Source organism: Prionailurus bengalensis, chromosome B4, assembly GCF_016509475.1.
Source record: "Prionailurus bengalensis isolate Pbe53 chromosome B4, Fcat_Pben_1.1_paternal_pri, whole genome shotgun sequence".
NCBI lineage: Eukaryota > Metazoa > Chordata > Mammalia > Carnivora > Felidae > Prionailurus > Prionailurus bengalensis.
In genome coordinates, this window is record NC_057358.1 from 82,687,997 (window position 1) to 82,715,309 (window position 27,313).

The 27,313-nt window shown below is 46.1% G+C and overlaps 4 protein-coding genes across 9 annotated transcripts in view; 1 reads left to right on the forward strand and 3 right to left on the reverse strand.

Annotated features, from left to right (window-relative positions):
• Positions 1-2,671, reverse strand: part of CS (citrate synthase) — a 32,292-nt gene extending 29,621 nt beyond the window's left edge. The window contains exon 1 of the mRNA XM_043564452.1: positions 2,627-2,671. Coding sequence (XP_043420387.1) covers positions 2,627-2,662 — 36 coding nt within the window. The 5' untranslated portion in view covers positions 2,663-2,671. The remainder of the gene's footprint in view (positions 1-2,626) is intronic.
• A 1,222-nt stretch (positions 2,672-3,893) lies between these two features.
• Positions 3,894-7,027, reverse strand: CNPY2 (canopy FGF signaling regulator 2). Its single transcript, XM_043564458.1, has 6 exons — positions 6,709-7,027; positions 5,984-6,096; positions 5,718-5,833; positions 4,681-4,884; positions 4,426-4,522; positions 3,894-4,059 (listed from the first exon to the last, which is right to left on the reverse strand). The coding sequence occupies exons 2-6, from the start codon at positions 6,069-6,071 to the stop codon at positions 4,016-4,018; spliced, it is 549 nt and encodes a 182-aa protein (XP_043420393.1). The 5' UTR covers positions 6,072-6,096; positions 6,709-7,027; the 3' UTR covers positions 3,894-4,015.
• Positions 7,028-7,639: 612 nt separating this feature from the next.
• On the reverse strand, positions 7,640-21,549 carry PAN2 (poly(A) specific ribonuclease subunit PAN2). Of its 6 annotated transcripts, none has more exons than XM_043564445.1 (26): positions 21,390-21,549; positions 20,352-20,747; positions 17,234-17,403; positions 17,000-17,120; positions 16,760-16,837; positions 16,109-16,376; positions 15,410-15,752; positions 15,118-15,214; positions 14,155-14,274; positions 13,819-13,938; positions 13,418-13,546; positions 12,828-13,027; positions 12,583-12,719; positions 12,340-12,446; positions 12,052-12,150; positions 11,861-11,934; positions 11,609-11,756; positions 11,167-11,310; positions 10,976-11,035; positions 10,660-10,750; positions 9,908-10,065; positions 9,665-9,808; positions 9,345-9,524; positions 9,124-9,217; positions 8,650-8,847; positions 7,640-8,308 (listed from the first exon to the last, which is right to left on the reverse strand). In XM_043564445.1, exons 2-26 carry the CDS (start codon positions 20,631-20,633, stop codon positions 8,274-8,276), a joined length of 3,597 nt encoding a protein of 1,198 aa, XP_043420380.1. In that variant the 5' UTR covers positions 20,634-20,747; positions 21,390-21,549; the 3' UTR covers positions 7,640-8,273. The 6 variants fall into 6 exon arrangements, with proteins under 6 accessions (XP_043420380.1, XP_043420381.1, XP_043420379.1 ...); XM_043564446.1 differs by having other exon boundaries at positions 12,583-12,716; positions 21,390-21,534; XM_043564444.1 differs by having other exon boundaries at positions 12,571-12,716; positions 21,390-21,534.
• IL23A (interleukin 23 subunit alpha) lies at positions 20,734-26,805 on the forward strand. Its single transcript, XM_043564278.1, has 6 exons — positions 20,734-20,782; positions 21,636-21,833; positions 23,550-23,605; positions 25,482-25,583; positions 26,089-26,235; positions 26,340-26,805. The coding sequence occupies exons 1-6, from the start codon at positions 20,734-20,736 to the stop codon at positions 26,499-26,501; spliced, it is 714 nt and encodes a 237-aa protein (XP_043420213.1). The 3' UTR covers positions 26,502-26,805.
• Positions 26,806-27,313: the final 508 nt, after the last annotated feature.

The window sequence follows — 27,313 nt, forward strand, 5'->3', positions numbered from 1 at the left end:
AACTCCAGTACCCCAAAATACAAGAGGCATTTTCAGGGTGAGGCTACCAAAGAGTAATTATTGAGTGGCCATAAGGGTAACCTATTTTGGAGCTCTAGTCACTGGCGGGAGGGTGGGAAACAGCAAAGCTCTAAGTCTCTTGACACCATGTCCTGGAGCCTAGTGTTATGACTACTTTATGGACTTGTTTTTTTTTTTTTTTGTTTTTTTTTTTTAATTTTTTTTTTTCAACGTTTATTTATTTTTGGGACAGAGAGAGACAGAGCATGAACGGGGAGGGGCAGAGAGAGAGGGAGACACAGAATCGGAAACAGGCTCCAGGCTCTGAGCCATCAGCCCAGAGCCCGACGCGGGGCTCGAACTCACAGACCGCGAGATCGTGACCTGGCTGAAGTCGGACGCTTAACTGACTGCGCCAGCCAGGCGCCCCTGGACTTGTTTTGAAGTTGTTTAGTCCTGACATCCAGTCCTATAACGCCAGTGAGAAAGCCCAGGGATCAGGACTAAATGTGATCTCCCAGAAGCTAGCTTAGAATCTCTTCCTAAACGTGAATGGGACCTGGGGAGGAGAGAAGAAAGTTAAGGGAGGATTGGCATGAATAAAGCAGCCAAGTGAGCTTTAGGTCTAAATACAACTAAGTGCCTGAGAACTAGTGGGGCAGTGGAGAGAAGGCTGCGCACTGAGGTCATCTTGACCTTGGGAGGACCTCTTTAAAATGGACAGAGGTGATGGTGCCCCCTGGTGGCTAAGGGTAAGTGGGAAAATGCAGCCTGGGCTTCAACTGAAAAGGCCTGCATCAGTAGATCAAACTCCTGTATTTAATGGGTAACTAAAATTTATTGAATACTCATAATTTCCAGGTACTATCTAAATGTGGTACATGCACTATCTTAATTAATCCTCACAAAAACTCTAAAGGATGTAGGTAATGTTAGTATCTCTAACATTAGTTAGTATACAGAGGGGGAAACCAAGGTTTAGATAAAGTATTCTGCTCAGGACCATAGCTTGTAATTGCCCAGAAGCTGTACCTTAACTACTAAACTGTACTGTTTATATGGTGATGACTATGAATTATCAGCTGTAACTCAGGAAGGGGACTTCTGAATCACTGTTAATGGTCTTCTGGGCACATCAACTCAGTGTGTTCTGTATCTTAAATATTTTCTAAAATAAGGAATAATCTTACTCAACTATAAAATGTTTGTACATCCATACCTGAAATACATGATAAATTGGTGACCCTCCCAGAATATATAAAGGTAGGAGAGACAAACACTTAACACGTAAAATGACTGGTGGGGTAGAATGGGTTTCTTATTACAATCAGTCTGGAAAAATATAATCAGTCTGAAAGGAGGATATAATGCTTTTTCACTCCCTCCCCCCCGCCCAGTGCTTTTTCATTATTGATTATTAGAGTCAGAGGGCACGGTAGTTTTCAAGCAAAAGTACTAGTGTACACAGCCACTAGGAACTACATGGAGACTCCACTATAGGAATGAGATAGAAAGACCCATTGGCCTAGGGATAAGACAATTGCTAAGGTTGAAGTCTTGATTCCCTAAGACACAATCTCTTTGAACTTAGTTTCTTCATCTGTAAAAATGGGAGCAACATCTATTTCTTAGAATTGTAGAGATTGAGTAAGGTGTATGTGCTTGTTATAGGAGTATTCAACATAAACTAGTTCCTTTGCCCTTGCTATTCATCCCTGTCCTGTATTTAAAGGATTCTGGTCCTTGCTCTGAATCCTTTTTAACAGCATAAAAATTCTCTAAAATTTATTTTTTAATTTTTTTTAAATGTTTATTTTTGAGACAGAGAGAGACAGAGCATGAATGGGGGAGGGTCAGAGAGAGAGGGAGACATAGAATCCGAAGCAGGCTCCAGGCTCTGAGCTGTCAGCATAGAGCCCGACGCGGGGCTCGAACTCACGGACCGTGAGATCGTGACCTGAGCCGAAGTCGGACGCTTAACCGACTGAGCCACCCAAGAGCCCCTCTAAAATTTATTTTTAAAGGACTGGGTTTTCACATGATAAATCTCCTACTCACATCCAGATATTATTGAACACTGTATTCGAGAATGTTTCTTTCAGTTCTAACATTTTACTGGTAAACTCATTTAGAAGGCATCTAGAGCTTAGGGTGTAACCAGATATGCAAGGTTAGCATTTGATCTACCAAAATACTGGGCTAGAATCATTTGTTGTAGGGAGCCTCCAGAAACATTCAGATAAATTCATGGATTCCTTGTGGTAACTCATGACATGAATAAAGAGATGTGCAAAGAGTATCCTCCTAACCTTCTGAGGATCAAGTCAAGGAGGATAATGTCCACTCTTCCCTATGTAGGACACACCCCTGTGTAGCAATGGCAAAGACTGTTGAGCTGGAGAGTTCTTAACAGCTGTACCTTGACAGACTAGTGAGGTGTATCACAAGTAATTTATTACCAACTAACATTACTTTATTAAAGCTTGTGAATTATTTGCTATTTTGTACATTAAAACAATTTTGAGTTCCCTATAGAGTACTTCCGCACTCGTGATAAGCTCTCTGATGGAAGAGTTAAGTTTTTAGACAGGAAGCAGGCAATGGACAGAATCCTGGGTATACTCACAGGGGTATGAAGAATGTGAACATTATTCATGTGCATCACAGAAGAAAAAATAGTAACAGCTGGTCTGGAAAACAGACTTGACAGGATACCGCATTTCTTATGGCTGATGAGAGAAGAAGGAATTAACACTAGAACCTGAGTTGTCAACTAATATCAGGATACTTGCTCTGAACTAGTTCATGTGTTAGATTTCTCAGGGATTTGTGACATGAAAGCCTTGTTGAACACATTCGCTTTGTGTGTACAGGGTATTGAGAGAAAAAAAAGACTTAAAACAGAAGCTACTTTACAGCTGTATTAGATCCTATTGACAGTACGGAACATTAGCCTCTTGATCCAATTTTGCCACTAAATACAGACCTTCAGGACCCTGTGGTATCTCTAGGCCTCAGTTTCTTCATCTGTAAAATGGGCAGAGATGAACTATATGACCTCCAAGTTCCCTTTAGATTCTAAAATGCTTAATTTAAAAAGTCTTCAAAATGTTTATTCAGTTATTCTTTCCCTGAGGTATTCCTGGGATAGAAGTGTTCCATTCCAAACCCTGAGATAGACATACCTCTGGATCAAGGTGTTTAAGAAGCTCCTCAAAGAAGGTATCCTTTAGGTTTCCATCCCTATGCCCCAGTACAGAATCTCTACACATAGAAAGTGGGGACAGACTTACAGTCCAGACTGACAGATGGAGATGAAAAAAGTATACTTTAGTGCTACAGGTTCAAATCTAAAAGCTTAGACCAGCAAGCAAGGGCCTTCATTAAATACCATCCCTTACCTCATCTCTCCCTATCTTATAAAGCCTTTACTTTTCAGATGAGTTGACCCCATCTATTTCCACTTCCTCTCTGCTGTTGCTGATCCCTCTATCTGGAAGGGCAGGGAGGGAAGAATAATGCATATCCATGATTTCCTTCAAGACCAAGCTGTCTTAAACTTTATGTTTCACCAGTATAAATACAAGTCATTTTTAGAATCCCATACTACCACACACTTACCTATGTTCCCTTGCTTATTCACAGAGGTTCCTCTTCTCTCCACAATTAGACTCTAAACACATGGTATTGAGTAGGCACCAAAAAAATGCTTATCTAGTTTTGAGTCCAGCAGGAATCTCAGATGGCAAAAGAATGAAAGCCTCAGGCTCCTCCTACCTTCATGCTACACCATTTCCAAAGCACTTCCTTCCCTTTTCTTTCCTGTCTGGAATCCCCTATCTTCAAGCTTAACGTAAGGGTTGATTCTGGATATGAAAAGACAACACAGTTCATACTTTTGGTTTCACAATTTTTCAGTTCATTTCAATAAAAACATAATATAAAAGGCATTGCCACCCTCTTCCCCTCCTGGGGGTGATCCATCAAGCCTGTCAGTCTGGGCCGCTCCAGTGGTTCATAGCTCATCATGCGATATGTGCAGGGCATGGTCACATAGATCTGCAAATAGCACATAAAAATTTGAAGGAAAATGCCACTCTCATACTGATATATGTCACTATCAAGAAAATGCCCCAAACCAAACTGGCACACACACCAACCACCATTTTTTAGAGCATATCCTTTTAGATGACAAAACATTCCCACTATCCTTTCACTAGGATGTCAGGTGAGGGAGCCACAAATTCTGAAAGCTGACAGGAAGAGAATAGAGAGGAACAACCCAAGTCTCTAAGTCATAGGTAATGGAAGTTAATTCTTGAGCTATTATCAGAGGATGGGGGATAGGAGGTAGAGGAACATGCTAAGGAATGTGCCAGGTTCTAACGGGCTGTCAGGACAGGCAGTAAAGTGGGATTAGTTTACCTGTTCGCTTACTACAAAGTTTGTCTTTAACATTGTCAGCCTCTCGGGAAAAGAATTCAATGAGTTCATCCTCATATTCCTCCACAATGCTCTCACACTGTCAACCCAAGGGAGAAATGAATGAGAGAGGGCAGCAAGAAGAGGCCTTTTGCCTCCACCTCCAGAGAGGAGAAGGACATTAACATGGCTTTCCACTTGGGCTGTCCAATAACTCCCCTAATTTTCAAAAACCAGCTACCCATTCCCAAAGCTCACCGCAAACTTGAGAGTGCCACTGATGTCTGAATCAATTCGGATGCCCTGTAGGTCCAGTTCATTGGATTCTCCATTCCGGCCCACTACACGTACGTAGTTCTTGCGGTGGGTGGAAGGGTCAATTTGTTCCCCATACTCCTTCATCCGGTCACATACCTCCTCTAGCAGCTCTGTGAGGTGGGCCTCTGAGCGAGCATAAGGCACCTAGAAATGTCCTCAGCCTTGGTTCATATTCTTCCACCTCTGTACATTAGTAATTTATATCCTTACTCTTCCTTCCAAATCTAGTTCAACTAACTTATTCGAAAAAGCCCTCCCTAATTAAAAACAGTACAGTTTATTCGTATGGTTCCAAAGTGCTTTCAAATATATGATCTTATTTTACCTCACTTCACATTTCTAAGAAATAAAACAGGTGTCATTACCTCCAAATTATAAACAGAGACCTCTTTGATAAATCCTAGTTAACTATGTGTTCCTTTCCTTTGAACTCCCTTAATTCTTATGGGTGTAAGCTAATGATTTTATTTATTTGTATTAAATGAGATTAATACCTGTCCTCAATAGGAGCATAAGAGAGGTAGTATAGGCTTTGAGGATAATAATTATAAAGCATCTCACAAACATCATAACCTTAACTTTTCTTTGTATACTCTCCACTAGATATAGCTTTGCATATATGTTATGTTTTCTACTAAAGTATAAATTTCCTACATACAGGGATATGGCCTTCTTTTTCTCTTTTGTATGTATATAATTATGCCATAGTGAAAACATGAGTGACATGAATTACGGATGTGGAGGAGGGGGCTGACCAGGGTTCCCTGTCTACTAATAACTACAGCAGAAATAATATTAAGGTTTGGAGTCAGGAAGTGCATAGGGTATAAGCCTCCAGCCTCTTACAAATGTGATAGCCCAATATTTTAGATACCTTTCTGGGTCAATATCTATTAAACCAAGGTCCTTCTTAATCAGTTGAGTTCTCATTCAAATTCAGAGTGAGCTACTTTATTTGGGGGAACAGTAACAGTTACCTCCACCACTGACTGGCTGCCATCTGGATTGATTCGGAAAGAGCCCATCTGAATGGTCTTCTTGGGATCCACCTGGGCGATTTCCCACTCTAGTTCATCCACCAGAGCCCTGCAAGCTGGTGTGAGGGGAGAGGAAGGAGGAAGAAGGGGAGAAAGGAAATCAACCCAGGGATTTCCATTCATTCTTCTCCCAGACCCTGTATCTCATGCTCTCCCAAGGCTCTGTCTTCCCCACCCTCCTTCCTCTCATCTCTTTGTGCTCTTACCTCCACAATGTAGATCCTGGCTCCTCCGAGCCCAGGCAGTTCCCAGCAAGGCCCCCAGAAGCAGGGCCAGCCAACCCCAGCCTTTCATCTTTAGAGTAATGGGGTTGCTCCACCTGAGTTAAGGGTGGAATAAGAGCATAGGTGTGAGGATTCGGCTCCATTACCCCCACCCCGAATCCTACATTACCCCCACCCCACCCTACAAAGGCCTCAGTGTGACTCTGGCTCTACTTTTCAGGAAATGGCCAGGACACAAAGGAGCTCCTCTGTTCCAGCGCTTGAGGACCCGGATTCCGCCCCCAACCTTCCCCCCCCCCCCCCCCCCCCCCCGCGGTGAGTGAGAGCGCGAGCGAGGGACTTGGGGCTCAGTCCCAGACACTACGTCGACAGGTGAGGCCCCAGATGTTGGTACTTAAGCGTTGGCTGCCTAGGGCTCACAGGGCTATGTGGCAGCTGCGGAACGGAGGTTGGCGATTAAGTGAGGACGGAAGGCACAGAGAAGCTGCCGGCAAGGCAAGCAGCTGATTCAGGCCAGGAGGCAGAAAGGTGGTGGGCAGAAGAACACTCTATACCTGGGGCCTATTTGGACCCACCACCTTCGATTACTGCATCCCCACCTCCAGCCTATAGCTTTCCCGTGCGGACCAGCCCCCTTTCTGAGGACGCCGCCATTGCCTTCGCTCCAGTCCATTCCAGACCCTCAGTGCCACTCGCATCCGTCCCACCTCTGCTCCCAGGGCCGCCGCCGTGGCCCAGGCGCTCGAAGACGGCCGGACTCTCACTTTACTCCCGACCGTAGCACCTGGCTGCGGGGGAGCGAGGCTGTCCAGGCTTCTCCAGAGCGCTCCGCCACTTTCCAGGCAAGGGTGACCCAGCGACTGCCTGACCCAGCTCCCCGCACTCTAAGCGGCCGGCTACGCACGGCTCCGAAGCGCTGCCGTGCGAGCCCTACACCGGAGACCGACCCCAAACCCGCCCCTCCAAACTCTCGCGCGAACAGGCAGCTCCGGAGCGGCTTCCAGGCTGCGAGGACCCCGGTGGATCGCAGAAGGACCCAGACTTGCGTGGCGAGCAGCTCCACGTGACCACCAGGGGTCAGCCGAAGAATAGGAGTGGCCTGAAGCAAGGACAGCGCCGTTTGGCATAAGGACGCGGTCAGAGGCACGTGGGTGTGCCAGTCTAGGTGGGCTAGGACCTTCCAAAAGAAAGGTACCCTGCTAGCCTGTGAGAAGCCCTGGTTTCAATACCCCGCAAACTACATCTCCCAGGAAGCACCGCAGCACTTCACAGATCCTGTTAGTAGCTACAAGTCTTCAGATAACCTAAGACCTGCAGTTTGTCAGTTTCCCCAACTTTCCTTTTCCGAGGAAACCATACTGTGCATCTTAAAAGAATCTGGTCTTAAGGTAGTAGGCAGCCATAGCAAAGAGCTAAAAATAACTGTCCAGCAAAGACATAACTATATTCCTCCAATAACCTTAACTTTGGACTCCAGAGCTTCACCTTCATTTCTAGGTGGAAATTTGAACGCTTGTTTTTTTCCAGTTGTTATAGAAAGCCAACACAAAGAAAGGAGAGGAGAGCTTAAGTCAGAGCATCCTACACTTGCAGGTCTCTAGTGACATAGATGACAAGCCAGTAATACTTTTTTTTTAATTTTATTTTATAAAACATGCATTTTAAAACAAAACTTTAAAAAATAACAAAACTTGGGACAGGAGAGTGGATGGAAGACAGATGCTTCTCAGCTGTCAGCAGGAGTGAAGACAGCAGTCAAGCTGTATCTAAGACCCAAAGGCCCTTTTGGCAATGATGGTGTTGGCAACACTGGTTTGCTAGGGCCACCAATATTCGATGTCCTGGTCCATCCAGGCATCTTTCAAGCAGTCAGAGACTTGAGCTCTCTTGAGCTACTGTTGTATCCTATCACTAACCAGGACTTTAGTCCTTAGCCAACTAGGAACTGAGAGTACTGGTTCCAGGAGCATTTTTTTGCCTGGATATTAATTACCCAGGATATTTATTGAGAATATCAATTTCTTTCCATTTGGGTCAATTCTAGACTCTGTTCCTGGCCCGCTATTTTGCAAAGAATGAAAAAGGAATCTGGCACCTCTTCCCTTTACAGCAACTCTGCTGCATTCCAGTTCTATTAATAGCACCATCTGTAGACCCTGAGCAGGTCCAATTCTGGAAGCGGGCGAGGACTAGCCAACTTGGGAAGCCATCTCCCAGTTCTGGGGCACAGAACACTGAGGGGAGAGGAGTAGTTCACTGGGAGAGGATGAGGTCAGAGCGCCAACACTGAGGAGAAGACAGCTGCATCTGTCAGAGACAAAATCAAGAGCATTGACTCTTAAGGTGAGTGGAGAAAAAGTGCCTGGAATACTTCTTATGAAGGAAAAGAGGGCAAACCTGCCCCAAACATTTTAGAATTAGGCAGGAGGAGGTTAGGATCAGTGCAGACTTTCAAGAATACAATCTATTTCACTGAATGTTGGGAGGATTAAATGCTTTGTAAACCACTGAGTGCTTTACAAATGTAAGGTAGAGTTGGTACAATTGTTAACATCACCATCATCATTATTATTATCATGAGTATGATCTTCACATATGCAATCAAAACCCACCCTGTCCACTCTCCCTTGTCCCATCCCAGGCCTTACTCTTGGGACTCGTCTGACCCTCAGGCTCAGGAACCTTCCAGTCCATCTTTCGGCCCTTCTCATAAAGACCCTTGAGCACTTTGTGGAAGGATTCAGGCTCCGTGCCATTTTTGCTTAGCTCCAGATACTTTCGGTAGAGCTGAAGAGCTGTACGGGCATCTTCAATACTGTCATGGGTTTCCCCTTGAATCTTCAGGTCTGAGGGAATTAGAGGTGGAATAGTTTGGAACCTAGCAAAGGAAGGTAAGAATACGTCCCATACTCACATCCCCTACTCCCAATAACCAATAAAAAAAAAAATTGACTACCCGTAAGGGAAAAAGCCAAACACCATTCCTAGTGCAGCGGGATACTGAAGTTACTTAAATCCATTCATAACTCTCACCACTAAGGGTCCTCCCTACTCCCTTCATTCCAACACTTTTTCCTGCTCTTAATGAGCACCATAAGGGCCTACAAGGTACACCAACTCACCTAGGAAGTACCAAGCAAGGAACCGCAGGGAAATCATTCGTTTTCGGGGCATATGAAAGAGATAGACAGTGTCAAGGACTTGGTCCTTGGGCACCTGGCAGAGATAAAAGAGTGGGAGACTGAAGGTAGGTGATCCATAACTTCTCATTCTCCAAAAGCACAATGTATACCCTAAAGGGCCCATATTCAAAGGAAACTCTTAAAAACAGCCCTGCCCGAACCATGAGGTTGATGACCCGGAAGTCCTTCTGCAGACCATGACCCACAAACTTGACTCCAATGTCTATAAGAAAACGAAGCTTTAAGTAGGTAGACTTGAGAGTTGTGAGGTGCTTAGAGGAAATCTTGGCATCTAGGTCTCCTGGCTTAATCCCCGAGTACTGAGTCAAGTAATCCACCACCTAGGCATAGAGAAAAGGAGAAGTTGCTCACGAAGTGAGGTGCAGAGTCTCTCCCTGCTACTCTTCCCGGGTTCTAGAACACTCTACATAAGCACAAGGTCTGTCTCACTTGTACCTCCTAGTACAAGATATCCTAGTACCTGCTCCTGGGTAGAGATGTAGTCATCAATGAAGGGGATACCCTCATTGGGTCCCTGGCCTCGAACACAAGTAATCCTTGCTACTGACATCTGGCTTGGTTTGATGGTAGACTTGGTGCCATCACTGCGTAACTCCGCTTCCTCCTACAGGAGAAGAGTTGATAAGGAAATCAGAGAATAGCTTGTGATGCCTGATATCTCCAGAGTTCTGTGCCAACACCACACCCTTTTGGTCTTGGTTACCTCATTAAGAGTGACAAACTCAGCATCCAGGCCCACCAGGTCCCCAACCTGCGGCATCTCATTCAGCATCAGTGGAATAAAGGTAGTATGTGTTTTCCGCTGCTTCCGTGCTAGCGAGGCTTCAGCCAGCAGGACACTTGCCTCAATAGGGTTCTTGACTGGAAGGGAAAATCCAGAAGACAGATGGCTAGTGATAAGGAAGTAACCAGGGGAGGGAAACCCAGGATGGCTGACCAGAGACTGGGTCTACACTGTGATCTCTCAATAATCAAAGCATGTGAATAAGAAGATTGTGTCTGCTGAACAGACAGATGGAATAGGTCAAATCAGAAAACTACTAAGAAATATGCTAAGAGAAACAAAAAAGCAGAGAGGAAAGAATAAGACTTTGACTTTTTTGGACTTGAGCTTAGAAAATCCAGAAAAACAAAGTTACAGGGAAACTATGGGTTTAAAGGCACCAAAAAGGGACCTAATAAGTCCATCTGCAAAAGAAGAAAGTTTCACTTGGGAAGAATGATTAGACTCAAAATCAAAACCTTAGCCCTTTTGATCAGATTCCCCCCATCACCTCTTCCCCTCTACACTCTCAGGATCTCCAGGTTCTAAATTTAGAGCCTGATGAAACAGGAATCTCTTTAGTATCACCCCTGGAAATAATAATACTGGCTACCTATCCTAATCTTAACAAGATCTCTTCCAAAAGACCAATCTAAACTGCCACACCCTTCTGTCTACTCTGTACCACTTACTGTTCAGGTTGTATTTGGAATTAAGATTCCTTTTGACGTAATAAAGGATAGCAGGCACTTTCCAATTCATGTCAAACTGCACAGCTTCATGCTATAAAAGAAAAAGCACTTCATGGTCTATATATAGATGCCCCCTTTTCCTTTTTCCCAAGCCAGACAAAAGAGAACTCAGGTGCTATTTTTAGTTCTGCTAACACTTTTTATTCTTGAGGACCCATCCCTCCCTCCTGAATCTGCCTGGCATTCTGGAGCCCTGAGGATGAGAATTCTAGGAAAAGGGGAGATGAAAGGGGGAATGGAATGTGTTACAACTAACCTTATCAATAGGTTCAATAAGAAAGTCATTGAAGAGATACCACTGCTGGTGGGTAACACCCTGTGGAAATACAGAAAAAGATGATAAAGTGATAGCTGGACCACTCTGACTCAGAGTCAAGATAAGGACAGACCTGGGACTCCATTGTGGCTACCACCAGGGGTGTCCCTGCCTTGTAGTATCTCACTCACCTCCTTGCGCTGGTGGTAGGTCTCTCCGACTTTGATGTGAGCCACCAGGCTGCCCCCTGTGCGTGAGTCCAGGATGTGTACCACAGTAGCCATCAGGTCATACACAAAGACACCATGCTCCTCCTCTGCCCTGGCTGGGCCCCACTGTGAGGGGGGTACCCAGGCTGCTAAGCTAAGTTTAAGGATGGGGAAGGAAGGGGAATGGGGATAGAGGATAGGGAGTTTGGGGGACGGGGATGGGGGACCAGGGTGGGTTATGTCCATCCTAGCCCATCTATGACTCAATACTGAACTGAGTCACTCTGGAAAAGCCCACAACTGGTAAATAACTTGGCTTTATTCCCTTCCTTTTCCCTATACTAAGTTCCATCTTCCCCTTGCCCTGCTTCTGCCCCAACCTTCTCTCCCTTATTCCCCCTTCTCTTCCCAGTTGTTCAACAACCTGTATCTCATCCCCATCAGTCCAATTGCAAACATCCAGCCCTTTATTCTTGGTCATCTTCATGCGAATGGAGAAAGGAAGCCAGACATTCTTCAACTCCTCAATGGAGGAACACATCAGCACGCCCTCTGGACTCCCTAGTTCCTTCCTATCAGGATAAGAGAATTAGAAATTCATTCTGATATCTAGCCAGTGACCAGAGGAGCCACTGGGTAGCTCAATCCTTTGACTAACCCCCCAGACAGTACCTACCAATCAGCCAAAGCAAACTCTTTATTCTTAGAGATTTCCCCACCATGCTTTTTTATTGCCATCTTGAAGGCGACCTGAACACAAAGGAAAAAATATCTGATTGCCCAGGAACATTAATCATATATTGAGCAGAGAAGGGAGAGAAAATTAAGAAGTACACCTAAAACCCTGCTTCCAGACCTGGTCCTTACCTCAGCCTGCATTCTCCAGAAATCAGCTTCTTTCAAGCTGTTCACCTCACAGTTGATAACAAGAATATCTGGCAGATGGCGGATGTTGCGGGTCTGAATCTGAGAGGAAAAAACAAACAAGGAATGGCAATGAGCCTATGGGAAAGAAACCTGGATGGGAACAGTAAAACCTGGACCTGCATTTTCAAACTGAGGTTCCTCCCACTCCCTATAGATCCGTGGATGGTGGTGCTGACATAGCTAGTCCCAGATGAAACCACACCAAGTCCCCAACATGGGAGGACTTACCGTGGGCTGGTACTTCTCGCAGTTGTCGCACCAGGCCTGTGTATTCTGCTCCAGGCAGATGCTTCGCTTCAGCACCTGAGCAAAGTCACAGTTCTTCCCGGTTTTATCTGAGGGGAAACTGGATGCTTCACTCTAGGTTCTCCCTTCTACCCATTATTAGCCTCCCAACACCCTCTCCTTGATGTTATGGGACACGTGAGGGAGCCTTCCCAACCCAGCTGCAGGGTATACCACTGTTGCTACCCTCGGGGTAGGAGAGCGTGAAGAGCAGGGTGGAAGAGGCTCGCACGGTCTCACTGCCGCAGCGGCAGAGGCTGCAATTCTCCATCTCACAGCTGAACAGCTGCCCAATGACAGAGTCCCCCGATGAACAAAAGCTGCTAAGGGCAGGGAAGGCAATACATGCACATGGAGACAGTTAGGACACCTTCTAAGTCACAGAGGGGACTGTCATGGTGGCTTTAAATATTCATGTTCCGATTTCATACCTGCCTCCAGCACCTCGATAAGCCTGGGGTACTTCTAGCTCCTGCATATCCTGATGCAGTTGAGTGAGAATGAAGCGATTCCACCTCTGAATAAGCCTGGCCAGATTGCCTTTGCCTGAAGCCTCATCTGAGTCAGCCAGGATCAGACCAAGGGCCGAGGCCTCAGGAATGGTGCGGAATGCCCGAAGAAAATTACTGCCCTGGAATCCAGGAAGTGTGTTGGTAGAATGGGGCAATTTTCTCTTTTGTGGCCATTTGCACAGCAGTGTCCCTGCTACTGTCTACCTCCCTTCCCCTTTTATTTTTTTATTTTTATTTATTTATTTTTTTTTTTTAATTTTTTTTTTTCAACGTTTATTTATTTTTGGGACAGAGAGAGACAGCGCATGAACGGGGGAGGGGCAGAGAGAGAGGGAGACACAGCATCGGAAATAGGCTCCAGGCTCCGAGCCATCAGCCCAGAGCCTGACGCGGGGCTCGAACTCACGGACCGCGAGATCGTGACCTGGCTGAAGTCGGACCCTTAACCGACTGCGCCACCCAGGCGCCCCGCCTTCCCCTTTTATTGTCCCAGGTCTCCAGACACTGACCTGACAAGGGTCACCTCGAGAAAGATCCAACATGTGGAAGAGGAAACCCAGCTCACATGCCAGACAGAACTCCTTCTGGCAAAGATGGTTCTGGATAAGACAGCGAACGGGCTCCAGAAAATAGAGCACCTGGGGGGGGGAAGAGCAGGAGAACTGATACAGGCAACTAGTATGGAGAAGAGAGATGGGATGGTTAAGAGAGCCGATAAAGAATACAAATCAGGAGTCTACTGAAGAATGGAGCACACAGAAGAGACTTGAAGGCTGTGAAGCAAGAAAGAATGGTAGCGGAGGCCATGGCAAAGTGGGCTTGGTTGGAGAGACCTGGAAAAAGAGCAGGGAGCATGGGGCCACAGAGAAGAAAGGCAGTAGCCATGTTCAGGTTGCAGGAATATCCTTACCTGGATCATGCAGTTACAGTAGGCATTGGGGATGTGGGGCTCTAATCCAGCAAACAGGGTCTTATTGTAGTGTTTGAAGTCAAAGTCCTCCAGCCCTAGCTTGGAGTATTTGATGGTTACCTGAGGCAGAAATAGTCTGAGCAAAATGAACGTATCCTCAGAGTCCCCTAAATCCTTTGCAGTGGTCATAACCTTCCCCAAAACCTCCCTCCTGAGTCCAGGTGGTAGATGAAGACTTCTCAACTGAGTCCTTCGATCCTTTCTAGTATGACCCCCTTTTCCCAGGGAACCTTTCCCCACATCCCACAGGACTCCTTCCTTGGTAACCCCCAGCACCTTGCGGTATTTCTTAGAGACCATGTGGAGATGTAGCTCCTCTTCCCGCCCTATCGGTGACTCAGTGACCTGGCTGAAGCTGTCAAATTCACTGTCTGACTCCTTGAGTCGATAAGGAATCTAGAATTTTTAAAAAGAGGTAATTTTGTTGGATGTCTTAATTATCTTTGGTTTCCCCCCACCTTTATCCCAACACTGAACCTTCTACTTTCTTGAAGTTTCAGCATCTACCGCGTCCTTTTTATTCCCACTGCCATCACCCTACCACACCACAGCTCGACAACTGTGATGGCTTCCACGCGTGGCTCCACACACACTCTGTTCGGCATCCCGCTACCAAACAAACTCTCCCAAAATGCCTATTTCAGTGTGTCACTTCTCTCCCTAAACACTGGTATTAAGGCTTCACAACCGGGCCCTTTCCAACCTCAATGTCTTACTATTTCCCAGTACTCACACCACTCCAGCCAGACTGGTCCAATCACAGTCCCGATCAGACACACCTTTTGCAGTTATGCTTCTTGAGACCTTTGCTAACACTGATCTCTCATCTTGAATATGCTTCCATGTTACTTTCTATTTACCTATTTTTAACCAGCTCAATATCCACCTTTTTCAGTATGTCTTCCCTGACCACTCTGGCCCAGAGTAACATTTCCCCTCCAAACAGCCCTGGCAGTGAATGCTTATAACATTCCTTTAGCGTTTAACAATAGAACAAATAATTTGTTACAGACAGGTCTTATCTTCACTAACCAAATACTAAACTTCTTAATAGCAAAGACTCTATCTTCTACTCTGAATTCTCCCTAACACCTACCATGGTACCTTTCATTCATTAGACCTCAAAAACCCTTTACTGACTAACTAAAAGCAAAAAATGCTGAGAACTAGTAAAGAAACAAGACAGGAGAAATCCCAGAGGGCTGGGCTGGGGGCTGACCCTCTCACCTCTGAACATACCTGATTGCGCAGCCTGGTGCGGGGGTTGGGTGCATAGCCAATGAAGCCCACCTTCTTCATGGTGCGTAGAATCTCTGCATCCACAGGGGGTGCTCGCCTATAATGTAGTACAGTTCTAGGGCTTGAAGTTTGTGGTGTCTGCCTATCTAATACCCAACCCCCAAGGAGCCAGAAAAGAAAGTACTGAAGGCACACAAAAATCAGGAAAGGAGACTACTACGGGGCTTACAGAGAATCCTAGTATCTTGGCCCTTTCCCCCTCCCTCCTTTTGACCCAGATGTAAGGTACAACCTGGGAGCTGGAGCAGAGTTGGCAGCAGGCCAGTCAGAGAGAAGCGTGTCAGTGGTGAGCGGGACAGGGATGAGGGAAAGAGGCAGCAGGTCCTGGCTCCAGTCCAGAGGAGGCAGTGAGTCCACGAGACAGGGCAAAGCAAACTCCGTCTCACGGGAGTAAGGGTTGAAGGAAGGCTCAGGGGAATCAGTCCAGAGGTGTACACAGCCCTCAGAATCCCCAAAGGCCAGGGCCTGCTTGCTGGCTGATACGTCAAATGTCATTAGCAGAGGCCCCACAGGATTCACATGAAAGATGTCTGCTGGGTTGGCCAGGCCTGTGGGCTCACAAAACTGGCACTGCCCTAGAAGAGAGCAGGAAGCATTATGACACTCCTTTTCCCTCGTATCAGGGAAAGACTGGGCCTAAATTCATGCCTAGAGATACAAATAATACCATCTGATGCCTTCCCATAAGCCACAGGCAGTTTTGTTACCCAGTAAAGTTATTCTGCCTGTTCCACCTTTATCTTTTTCTGTGTTCTTCACACTCAGGGAGAAAATAAAAGCACTAATCTCTGACCAAACCTAAGTGAGACCCTGATAGCCCACTGGAAGTTTACTGTTTCCTCCAACAAAGAGGTTCCTAGGAGTATACTCCTAGTGTCTACTTCTCCTTTGGTCATCAACCCCTCCTACCCCTTCCTACAGTCCTTCCTACCTGACTGGGAGATGATAGCAAGTCGAGAAGTATATGTAGGGATGAAGCGCAAGAAGGCAGGATCCACGTGTACTTGAAGTGGTGTGATGGCACGCATCATGCGCAGATCATACACCTTGAGGAAACGGTCACAGGCCAGGCCAGTGAGGCGGCTGGAGAAGCCACAGGCAGCCAGCAGGTTGCCATGCACATCAAAATCTGACAGACTTCCTGAGAAAGCATCAAACTCATGCTCCACCTTGAAAGAACGGAGGTCTCGCAGGGAAATCTGAAGAAGAGATAACTCAGTTATCTGCCAACACTGTTATCAGGAAAAGTACCCACCACCTACCTAATCCTGTGAGGCCCCTGCCAAAAGAACTAAGGCTCTAGGATATGGGCAATTAAAGCACAGAACAGGCAAAAAGAGAGGCCAAGAGCTGGAAGGGACTCCAAAGAGAACTCTTATTTACTCTCTTGCCTCAAAGGTATCTAGTTACAATAGAAGGCATCAGCCTGAAAGACAATCTAGTATAACGTGGCTGAGTAGGAACTCGGATCACTCCTCCTGTGCCTCCAACTATAGCCCCAGAATTGAGGGAAAGAAAGAGCTCAAGCACATGTCTGATGAAACAGGGCCATGTGGTAGGAGGAAACATGGAACCGAGCCACCTTGCCAGATGTGTGGCCACAGAAGAAGAAGCGATTTGTCTGTCTCATAATGGTGACTCCAGGCGTCTCGACTGCATACTGGGGGACAAAGCAGAAAAACCAGTGAGAATAATTCTTCCCACAGACCAAAGGAACAGAAAGACTGCACATACATCTTAGTCATGTTCCCGGTCTGGGCATATCCCTGACCCCCCAAAAACCTCAGGTCCTGCCTGGGTCTTTCTTTCCCCAGTCTTATACCTTCTGAGTCTCCTGGACAGTATTAAGGTCAATTTCCAATATGTGGTTCTGCAGCCCACCAACAAGCAGAGTGCTGTTGTCAGTCAGTAGGAGACTGTGCATATCCTCACTCTCATCCAGCCTGTAGGGGAAAGGAAAGGCTAAGGGACCAAGGTCTCAAAAGTTTCTAATCCTTTAGACTTCCCATTTTAGGAGGGACTCTCTTTCCCAGTCCAGAGCTGAGAAGCCACTTACAGGTAATCAAATATAATGAGACCCCCACGGGCCATATACTTGAGGTTGTTCTTGGTGAGAAATAGGATACCATTTTCCAGGCTCTGGATCTGTCGAATGTCATCACTACCATTGACCTGAAAGGATGAGTAACGCTCCAAGGCGGGGCCAAAAAATGAAGTGGCATGGCCCTGTGGGGGACAAAAAAGATGAGACACACCCTGAGTGGAGGGGCAGGGCCACCCCAGATACAGGTCAGGGACTGGAGACATTGCTCAACTTTTCTCCATTCTTGCTTGGCCTTTCTGGCTAACAGCAACTAAGGCATACGGCTAGGGACCAATCTAAGTGACAAAGACATTGATAATAAATACTATCTTATGTTTAACGCTTCACAAAGTACTTTTGTAAACTCTACCTCATTTTGCCCTCACAATGACCTTGCTGAATAGATAATGGTTCAGTTGGTTAGAACAGTTTCGGGTCAGGGATGTGAGTCCGATCCTCCACTGGCCAGCTGGTTTTCTTATGTTCCATATTCAAGTCTTAATCTCTACCAGCCACCATCTGGGAAATGTGCACTGTGGGTCACAGGCTGGAATAGAGAGAATGTGAAACTCATTCCCCCCTTGGCTCCTATGACATCATTCACTACTGGTTTCGCTCCTGACTCTTACCTCATACCTCCTCTTTATGTGCTTCCCTTCAGACCACCCTTGAACCATGGCTATTCCCAGTCCACTATTTTCTCACTAGCCATTTTAGGTAATCTCATCCACTCTCAAGGTTTTAACCATCAGTCTTCTAACTGATGGATCCTAACTCTCTCTTCTAGCCCAGACCACTGCCTCAAGCTTCACACTTACATATCCAAATATCTACTAAACATCTCTCTTTAGATATTCCACGAAAACCCAAACTCATTACATTCTAAATTAAATTTGTCATTTTACCTCGTTTCAATTCTTCTTCTAACTGTATTCTTTATGGAACCATGATCTATCCAAAGGACTAAGTCACTGGTAGTAACTTGTCTTGTTTACTTCCTAAGTATTTCCCAAATCTGTTCTACATGTCTACAGTGCTTCATTCAGGCTTTCATATTCTATGTGAACTGCTACAATAACCTACAATCTAAGCCGATCGCACTGAGTCCTGCCATGTTCCCCCTTAAATGAAACTCTATACTGCTACTTCAGCATTCTAAGATGCAAACCTAACCTTATCATTCTGGATAAAAACTGTCAGTGGTGTGAAAGATCAAGTCCAAGCTCTTTTAACATAGCATATGAGGTTTTCTAGAATGTTCTCCTCCCAGATATCTGCATGGCTTCCTCTCTCCCTTCTAGACGACTTAGAATGGACATCCTGGTCTGTATCCAAGTCTCTACTCAAGTGTGACATTATCAGAGAGACTTTCCCTGACCAATTATCTAAAACAGCAACACCGGGGCGCCTGGGTGGCGCAGTCGGTTAAGCGTCTGACTTCAGCCAGGTCACGATCTCGCGGTCCGGGAGTTCGAGCCCCGCGTCGGGCTCTGGGCTGATGGCTCGGAGCCTGGAGCCTGTTTCCGATTCTGTGTCTCCCTCTCTCTCTGCCCCTCACCCGTTCATGCTCTGTCTCTCTCTGTCCCAAAAATAAATAAACGTTGAAAAAAAAAATTAAAAAAAAAAATAAAACAGCAACACCTCCCACCCTTCATTACCTTAACCCCCTTACTCAACTTTATTTTCCTTAAGGATACTAAACACCTAATATATTATAAATGTATTTTTGTTGCCTTTTTAAATGCTTATTCCCAATATAGACCATAGAGCAAGGTGTGGCACCTAACAGGTGCTCAAAAAACACTAGTTGAATGAAGTAATGTCTAACTTTTCAGACTTATCTTCCAGAGCAGTAAACCCTAATTGCTTGTAGTTCCTGTAATCTGTAATCACACTGTATGGTATCTTGGAAATCTTTATCCTGTTGCTTTTGCCAAGACAGCATTTTCCCCTCTTCTTCAACTGACTCCTACTCACCTCTCAAGAACTCACTTCAGGTGTCACTTCCTTCTGGAGGGCCTCTAACCCTTCTGCACCCAGTAAATATTTTTACACTGGCACTTAGTAGTTTATATCTTAAACTCATAATTAGTTTATATCTTAAATTCATAATTAATAAGTAAAACAGTTTAGTTTCTTCTAAAGTACCATGAAGTTATCTGTTTATATATATATATATATACACATATACATATATATATATATACACGTATATATATATATTTTTCTCATTGTTCTGTAAATTCCTTGAGGGCAAGAATTATGTTTTATTCAGTTTTATTCCCTGGGCCTACCATAGCAGTAGACCCTACCTACTGAAATGAATGTATTATCAAAAAAGTACATTCTTTCTAATGAAAAAAGCACAATTCATGCCCTATGGAAGGAAAATTAGTAAACCAAGAATGTTATTTCTTACAAAATCTTTGAGCTCTCTAGCATACTGGCGATATAGATACACATTAAAAAACATTAATATTGGGGTGCTTGAATGGCTCAATCAGTTGAGCATCTGACTCTTGATTTTGGCTCAGGTCATGATCCCAGGGTTGTGGGATCAAGCCCATGTCGGGCTCTGTGCTGAGCATGGAGACTGCTTAAGATCTCTCTCCCTCTGCCCCTCTCACCTGCTTATGCGCTCTAAAATAAAAATAAAAAAGAGTTAACACTGATAACTGCTCTCAAAGAGATTAAAATCAGCCAAAGAAGACAGAATGATTCCACGTAAGATATGCAGAAACATGTGTTAAATATTCTATAATTATAAAAATGGAAACAGAAGAAGGGCATTAGAGATTGATTTGGACACTACAGACTAACTGATGGGTACAGTTATCAAGGTTAATCAAAGCTTAGAATGGGCAAATTGTGGTAGAAATGGGATGACTTCTGAAAAAGAACACGTATGTAACTTCTTCCTGGATCATATGGCTCCTTCCACTCCCTTCCTACTGATTTGACAGAGACCTAACTAACTCTCACCACCTCAACTCAGTTCTGGCTCCCAGTAAAGCAGCTGCCCTTGGGCTAAAACCAGATAAAATACCTCCAACATCTCCTTTCAGCCCTTACAAAGGGGTACAGTTCTTACCCCGTGGCTTCCCACCCACAGCATCTCCTCGTGCAAGTCAAAGTGGGAGACGGAGACAGGCACACCCACTTCAGCCACCACACTGTGCAATTCAGAGTAGACACCTTCCATTATGTGCACTGACTCCTGGACAGGAAGAGCCTCCAAGGCCACCCCCTCCGGATCCAGCTCCACATTCTGTAGCAGACTTGAGTTCAGGTGGGCATCCAGGACAGGGTCCAGGGCAGAATGCATGGCCGGGGCATACTCTGCCAGTCCAGGGTCCAGACCCTCGAAGTTCATGACGACGATGGCAGATTAGACCCGTGTCACACCCTCCCTTGCAACGGCCCTTTAAGATGTCTGACCCAGCCTTCAGCAGGATAGCACCAGTGGGCCTAGAATGGACATCCTGGCCTGCAAAGGGAAAGAGGTAGCTGAGTCAGTGATAGGTAGGCCCAGGTACTTGTATTTAGTGTGTTCTAGATTATATGTGCAGAAGGGAAATGAGGCAGGGAGATGTGAGAATGCCAGGCAGGAGATGAAGCAGGCAGGAAGGGGATGCGCAGTAGGGTAGAGGCAGAAGTGTTGTCCCTTTTTCTCCTCTAGGCCCTCTGTACTCCCCACCACCCCACTATCTAACCTAAAACATGACTTCCTTTTCATCTCCCTTCAGGCCTGCCCACTTGCCTGGTTCACCCAGAACCATCAGTGAAAAGAGCAGCGACTGTGGGACAGGAGTTAAGGAAAGGGGCTAAGATGCTTGTTTCCCAAAATTAAGGATGGGGGGGAGGGGAAGTGGGAGGTGAGAATAAGAAGTCGTTTCCCAGAATCCCCTGCAATGTTACCCAGGATTCTCCAGGGAAAAATAATAATGTCCAGCTACCCACAATTGGGGCGGGAATGGGGGGACATGATGAAAATGGCTAGTTACCCACAATTCTCTAGGGGAACCAGAGAAATCAATTACCCAGAATTCTCCCCCGGCGGAGGGGAGGGGAGGGCTTAGGGCAGGGGTCAGATGTGTTCTTGGGATGCTTATGGGGATTGGGTCATTACCAAGATTTCTCCATGGCGGATATTTTGGAGCGCGTGGAATTAAAACGAGTAGGGGGAGAGCAAGCGCCGTCAGCTCCGCGGGAAATTCCAGTTTCCCCAATTCTCCCCCGCGCCTGAAGCTCAACCAAACACTACGGCGGAAAGGACGGCGGGCTCCCAGTCAGAGCTTCCAATCAGGAAGGGTTTGGAGCTCACCTAAGCCAATCAGAAGGAGCCAGGTACAGACGGCTCCGCGAGAAGACGCGTGACGCGGGTATTGGGCAAAAATAAGGTTACGGGCCGCCAATGGGGACAAACGGTGTCAGATCCTGGCCGCATTTGGTATCGTGAAACGTAACTCCTTCTCTTTTAAGCTTTCTCTGAACAAAACTGGAGAAGTCGCTTGGAAACCGAACTTTAATGCTCCCTGTAATTTTAGAAGTTCTAGAATAAGGGATGCCCAAGGTAAAGCACTGGGAATCGATTGCTGGGTATTCCCAGCCTATTCCAGTCCACCCCCTCCACCTGCGGTGCTCTTGAGCCACTCCGCCACCTCTCACCCTGTTGCCCCCGAAACTCGCCGGCATTTCCTATCATTTCCAGGCATGGGAGAGAAAAAAGGAAGCGGGAGCCACGTTCCAAACACGGCCCAACTAGCTGCCTCTTCTACGATTCTGTAGGCATCCATCTGAAACTCCCATCTGTGATTATCTACTCCCCAGATGCTCCGGTAATAGTCCCGTGGAGCGAGACCCCTCAGCTATCAAATTCCCCTAGCTCTTGAAGCTCGACGTTATCCCTCAGAAGGGGATGAGCACGGCAAATTGGGACATTTGCTTACCCCCAAACTCTTACAGATTTAGCGTCAACAGTTATTTTTAGCGATTCTTGGGGTCTAATTGTTTTGGAATGGGGCCAGGTTGCGAGATGTCACCAGGGCAATTTAGCTCAGTTTCTAACGGCCATACAGAGGGCCTTTTTGATGGAAGGAATTTCTCACGGAGGATACAGTGTTAAAGCATTTCTCTCTGTCTCAATAAAGCCTGCTGAATAACACTTTAATAAAAGGACTCCAGAATTTAGACTTACAGGACTCACAGGGGTCCTGGAGTCCACCAGAAGTCATAGATGGAGAGAAAAACACCGTAACTCTGGGTCTCTCAAATTGATCTGACTTCACAGGTCACTAGATTTAAAATCCTGGGAAAAGATGGGTGCTGAGAGACTAGACAGTTTGTAAACTTTGAGAAATTTCCATATTGAGGTTGAGAAAGACTTCACAGACCTATGAGAATTACTGGGCCTGAGATACCTGGGCTAAATCAGCTACTTTATAAAGATAGTTTGTGTCCTGTCCAATATAATGGAATGATTGAGAAAGCAGGATCTGGGGGTGCCTGGGTGGCTCAGTTGGTTAAGTGTCATCAGGCTTCCACTCAGGTCATGATCTCCCTGTTGGTAAGTTCAAGCCCCGTGTTTGGCTCTGTGCTGACAGCTCTGAGCCTGGGGTCTGCTTCAGCTTCTGTGTCTCCCTCTCTCTCTGCCCCTCTCCCCCCTCTAAAAAATAAACATTTTAAAAAAATAATAAAATAAAAGAGAGAAAGAGAGAGAGAAAGCAGGATCTGAAGCCAGATTTTCTGTCCTGGAATTCTGGCCATTCAGTTCTGTGATCTTGGGTAAATTACTTAGCTCTGTTTCCTCATCTGTAGTATAGGGGTAATAACAACTCACAACCAACTCACTGGGTTGTTGTGAGAATTAAATGGGTTAATACATAAAAAGTGCTTAGACCAAGTACTTGGCATAAAGTGAGAGTTGGATATATGTTAGCCATCATTATTAACTATGTAAGGGAATTTCAACTGGATTTGGAGTCTGGGCATCCAACTGGAAAGGCCTGCTTAGGAGTGTCTTGTGAATGTGATTTGCATAACGGTTGAGGCCCTGTTGACGTCAAGGGGTCACTGCAGTTCCAGGTCAGATCTAGTCCTGGAAGTAGTTCCTGCCACAGAACAGTCCCACAATCACCCCACCAACCTTGCTTCCTACCCAACTCTCGAAGCACCAGGAAGTGAAACAAAGCAGCAGAGCCCCGTGCCTCCAACTCACCCTTGTCTCTCTCATCCCATCCCCCAACACTCCACTTCCTTCTTCTTTTACCTTTCATCTCCTATCCTTTAGGCCCCCAGAATGAGGCCAGAGATGGAAAAGCACAACGGACATTAAACACAAGTGAGGTGAGCTCCCCTCCTTCCTTCTTCCATTTGTGTACACCGTATGTAGAGAGAGGCAAACCATTTCCCACTCAGACTGAGATAACCTATCCGATGCTGGAAACATTTTATAGAAAAGTAGACTTACCACAGAGTCATAATATTTGAATCAAAAGTTTCACTGGGAAGTTTTGAATAGTTCTAAGGGAAGGGAGGCCTCTATCAAGGGTAAGTTTCTCAGAGAAGAAGAGTCAACCTCTTGGGAAGGATTTAAGGACCATCTGTGTGGTCAGCCATGTCCTCATTCTGACGTCCAAATTGTTCTGGGACCCTCCACTGGGGTTGGGGCAGTCCCAGATTTGGACCACCCCCCACTCCCACGCCCAACCTCACAGTCTCAGCTGTCTCACTGAATGTTGCATCAGGGAGAGTGATGAAATCAGTGTCAGCGGATTTTACCCATGGATGCAACAGGCTGAAGGACTGGTCAGGGTCATTGACACAGTGCACCTTCAACTCCCCAGAATTCCTGGACTTCCTAGCTGTGGGGTAGGGACTGGGTGCTGGAATATCTAAATTTGACTTGTAGTCCTTGCTTAAACTTGTATCCCAAAAGAACCACCACCTGAACCCCACAGATCCTATGAAACGTTGGGCCACTAAGGTTGAGGAATTAGATGATTCTTAGCAGCAAATCTCTCCCTCCAAGAACCCTTCTAGCCTCCACAGTGAGGCCTGAAGTGGGAGCAGTAATACTTTATACAGCATTATATGGCTTCCTAGTTCACAAAGTGCCTTCGCATCCATTCTTTCCCAGTGAAAATAATTTTTGCCAAGGGAGAAAAAAGAAGCCCCCTTGTTCTTAGATAGAGGGCCCCAGAGGGGAACCAAACTTCATTCCAAACTGAATGGAATCTCGCTATCCTATTGGGAAATAAAATGAATGGTTGCATTTTGGCTTTTCCTCAGGCAGGAAAAGGTAAGGAAGTTAGGTGGGGTGTGGAGGGAATTAAGCTTTGAGAGGCCAAAAAGTGAGGGAAAGATTGAACAGGAAGAAACTTGAGACTAGATTCATTTAAATATTCATTCCTCCCACCCCCACCCCCTCTACAGCCATTTCGATTCATGGAGAGCATTACACATATGCCCCATCCCAGGCCTCCAGCCACAGCAACCACACGTCTCATTTCCCTTGGAACTGAGGCTGCATACCTGGGCTCTCCACAGAGGGGGATGATGCAGGGAGGGGAATCCCACCTGCTGTGAGTCACCTGCTAGTATAAAGGGCGGGCCTTACAATGCAAGGACCTTAAAAAGAGACTCAGACAAGGGGAGAAAAACAGCAGGAAGCAGCTCAGAAGCTCAGTGAACAACAGAAGGAAGCAACAAAGAACGCAGAGCATCAGGCTCAGAGCAAAGGGAAGTGGGCAGAGATTCCACAGGGACTGGTGTGAGGCACAGAGCCAGCCAGATTTGAGAAGCAGGCGACAAGATGCTGGGGAGCAGCAGGGCTATGCTGCTGCTGCTGCTGCTCCTGCTGCCACCGCTGCCCTGGACTGCTCAGACCCGGGCTGTGCCTGAGGGCAGTAGCCCTGCCTGGGCTCTGGGCCAGCAGCTCTCACAGAAGCTCTGCACGCTGGCCTGGAGTGCACATCCTCCAACGGGACATGTGGTAAGTAGCAGGCTCTGGCACCAAACGGGAGCCTGTCCAAGGTCTCCAAGGCTGCAGAGGAAGACTCTGGCTTTGGATAGAAGCTGGAGGGTTGAAGGTCCTCAAAGAGTGGACCTTAAAGAGGACAGGGAGTGGGGTTCCTAGGAGAGTCATGGGCCTGGGGTACTGGTGGAGTTTGAAAGTGCTTCTCTTATCTCTTCACTCTTCCCACCCCTTCCTCCATTCCAGGACCTACCAAGAGAACAGGGAGATGACGAGACTACAGATGACGTCCCCCACATCCAGTGTGGAGATGGCTGTGATCCCCAAGGACTCAGAGACAACAGTCAGGTAGTAAGATGAGGCTGGACTACAAGGAAGAGGGACTGGGACATTGTTGGGTACCATGGAGAATTAGTAAAAGTTGTATCTGTCCTTGTCCATTTGGCTTGTTATAACAAATACCATAGATTGGGTGATTTATAAACATCAAAAATTTAGTTCTCACTGTTCTGGAGTCTGGAAGTTGGATATCAGGGTGTCAGTATGGTCAGGTGAGGGTCCTCTTCCAGGTTGCAGACTTCTCATTGTTACCTTTATATGGCAGAAGGGCCTTGGGAGTTCATGGGTCTCTTTTAGAAGTTCCTGAAGGCTCCGCCCTCATGACATCATCACCTTGTGAAGGCCCTACCTCCTGATACAATCACATTGGAGGGTTAGGATTCAACATATGGATTTTGTGAGGACACTAACATTCAGACCATGGCAGTGTCTAAGAATGGCAAAGAACCGGGTGGGTCTTTGGTAATGGAATAGGAGGGTATTGGTTAGCTCTCACTGCTTTCTTTTCCCCCAGTTCTGCTTACAAAGGATCCACCAGGGCCTGGTTTTTTATGAGAAGTTGCTGGGCTCAGACATTTTCACAGGGGAGCCCTCTCTACTCCCTGATAGCCCAGTGGGCCAGCTTCACGCCTCCCTCCTGGGCCTTAGGCAACTCTTACAGGTATGAACAAGGGGCCTGAAGAATGGGGGCTTGCAGGTATCAGAGACAGGAACTTGAGGGTAAAGGTTCTAGAGTCTCTCTGATTGTGTCCTATGTCCTTTCAGCCTGACGGTCAACACTGGGAGACTGAGCAAACTCCAAACCCCAGTCCTAACCAGCCATGGCAACGCCTCCTTCTCCGCTTCAAGATCCTCCGCAGCCTTCAGGCCTTTGTGGCTGTAGCTGCCAGGGTCTTTGCCCATGGAGCAGCAACCCTGAGCCCCTAAAGCCAAAAGCTTAAGCATGGCACCCAGATCTCCATGGCTCAGCAGTGCAAAAATGAATCAGCCCAGGAACCTGTGAGCCAACAAGTGAATTAGTCCATTAATTCTAATGGAACTTGCAAATGTTGAAAAATTACCAACACTGACTAATTTATGATACTGACCTAGGACGAAGTTGAGTATTTATTAACTAGAAAGGGAAAACTTGAGATTATTTATCCTCATGGCAGCAGTTTGGGGAGGATTATTTATTATATTTATACTGAATTATGTACTTTTTTCAATAAAGACTTATTTATATGAATGACTTCTAGGCTTGGTTGGAAAAAAAAGCAATATAGGGCTAAAGGACTACAATTTGCATCCTTCTACTCTGCAGGGCTCCAGTGGAGAGGGATATTTCCTCATGCGCCCCTAGTGTATAGATAGAGTAACTAGGATCTTTTTGGTCTGGATCCCTGTATCGCTAAACAAGCTGAATGGGATTACAAAGGATTGAAATTAGGAAGTTGGGCCCCTAAATGTGGCTCCTTTTACTGCCTGACCTTATTACTCCTTACTTTCTTGGCCAAGAATATATTTGGCCAAAGACAGGAGTCCCAATCACTGCAGGATCAAAAGTCAGAGCTGCTTTGACCAGGAAAGGCATTCCGGGAAGATGGCAGTAAATCCCCTAAATTAATGGGATTCTCCCTTTATGGACATCTGTGGACCCCATCAGAGGGTTTGACTACCCAAGGGGAGATAAACTACTTTTGAAACAAAGAGAAGGGGAAGGGGTTAATGTGATCACTTCTCTTCCTTTTCTCCATAGT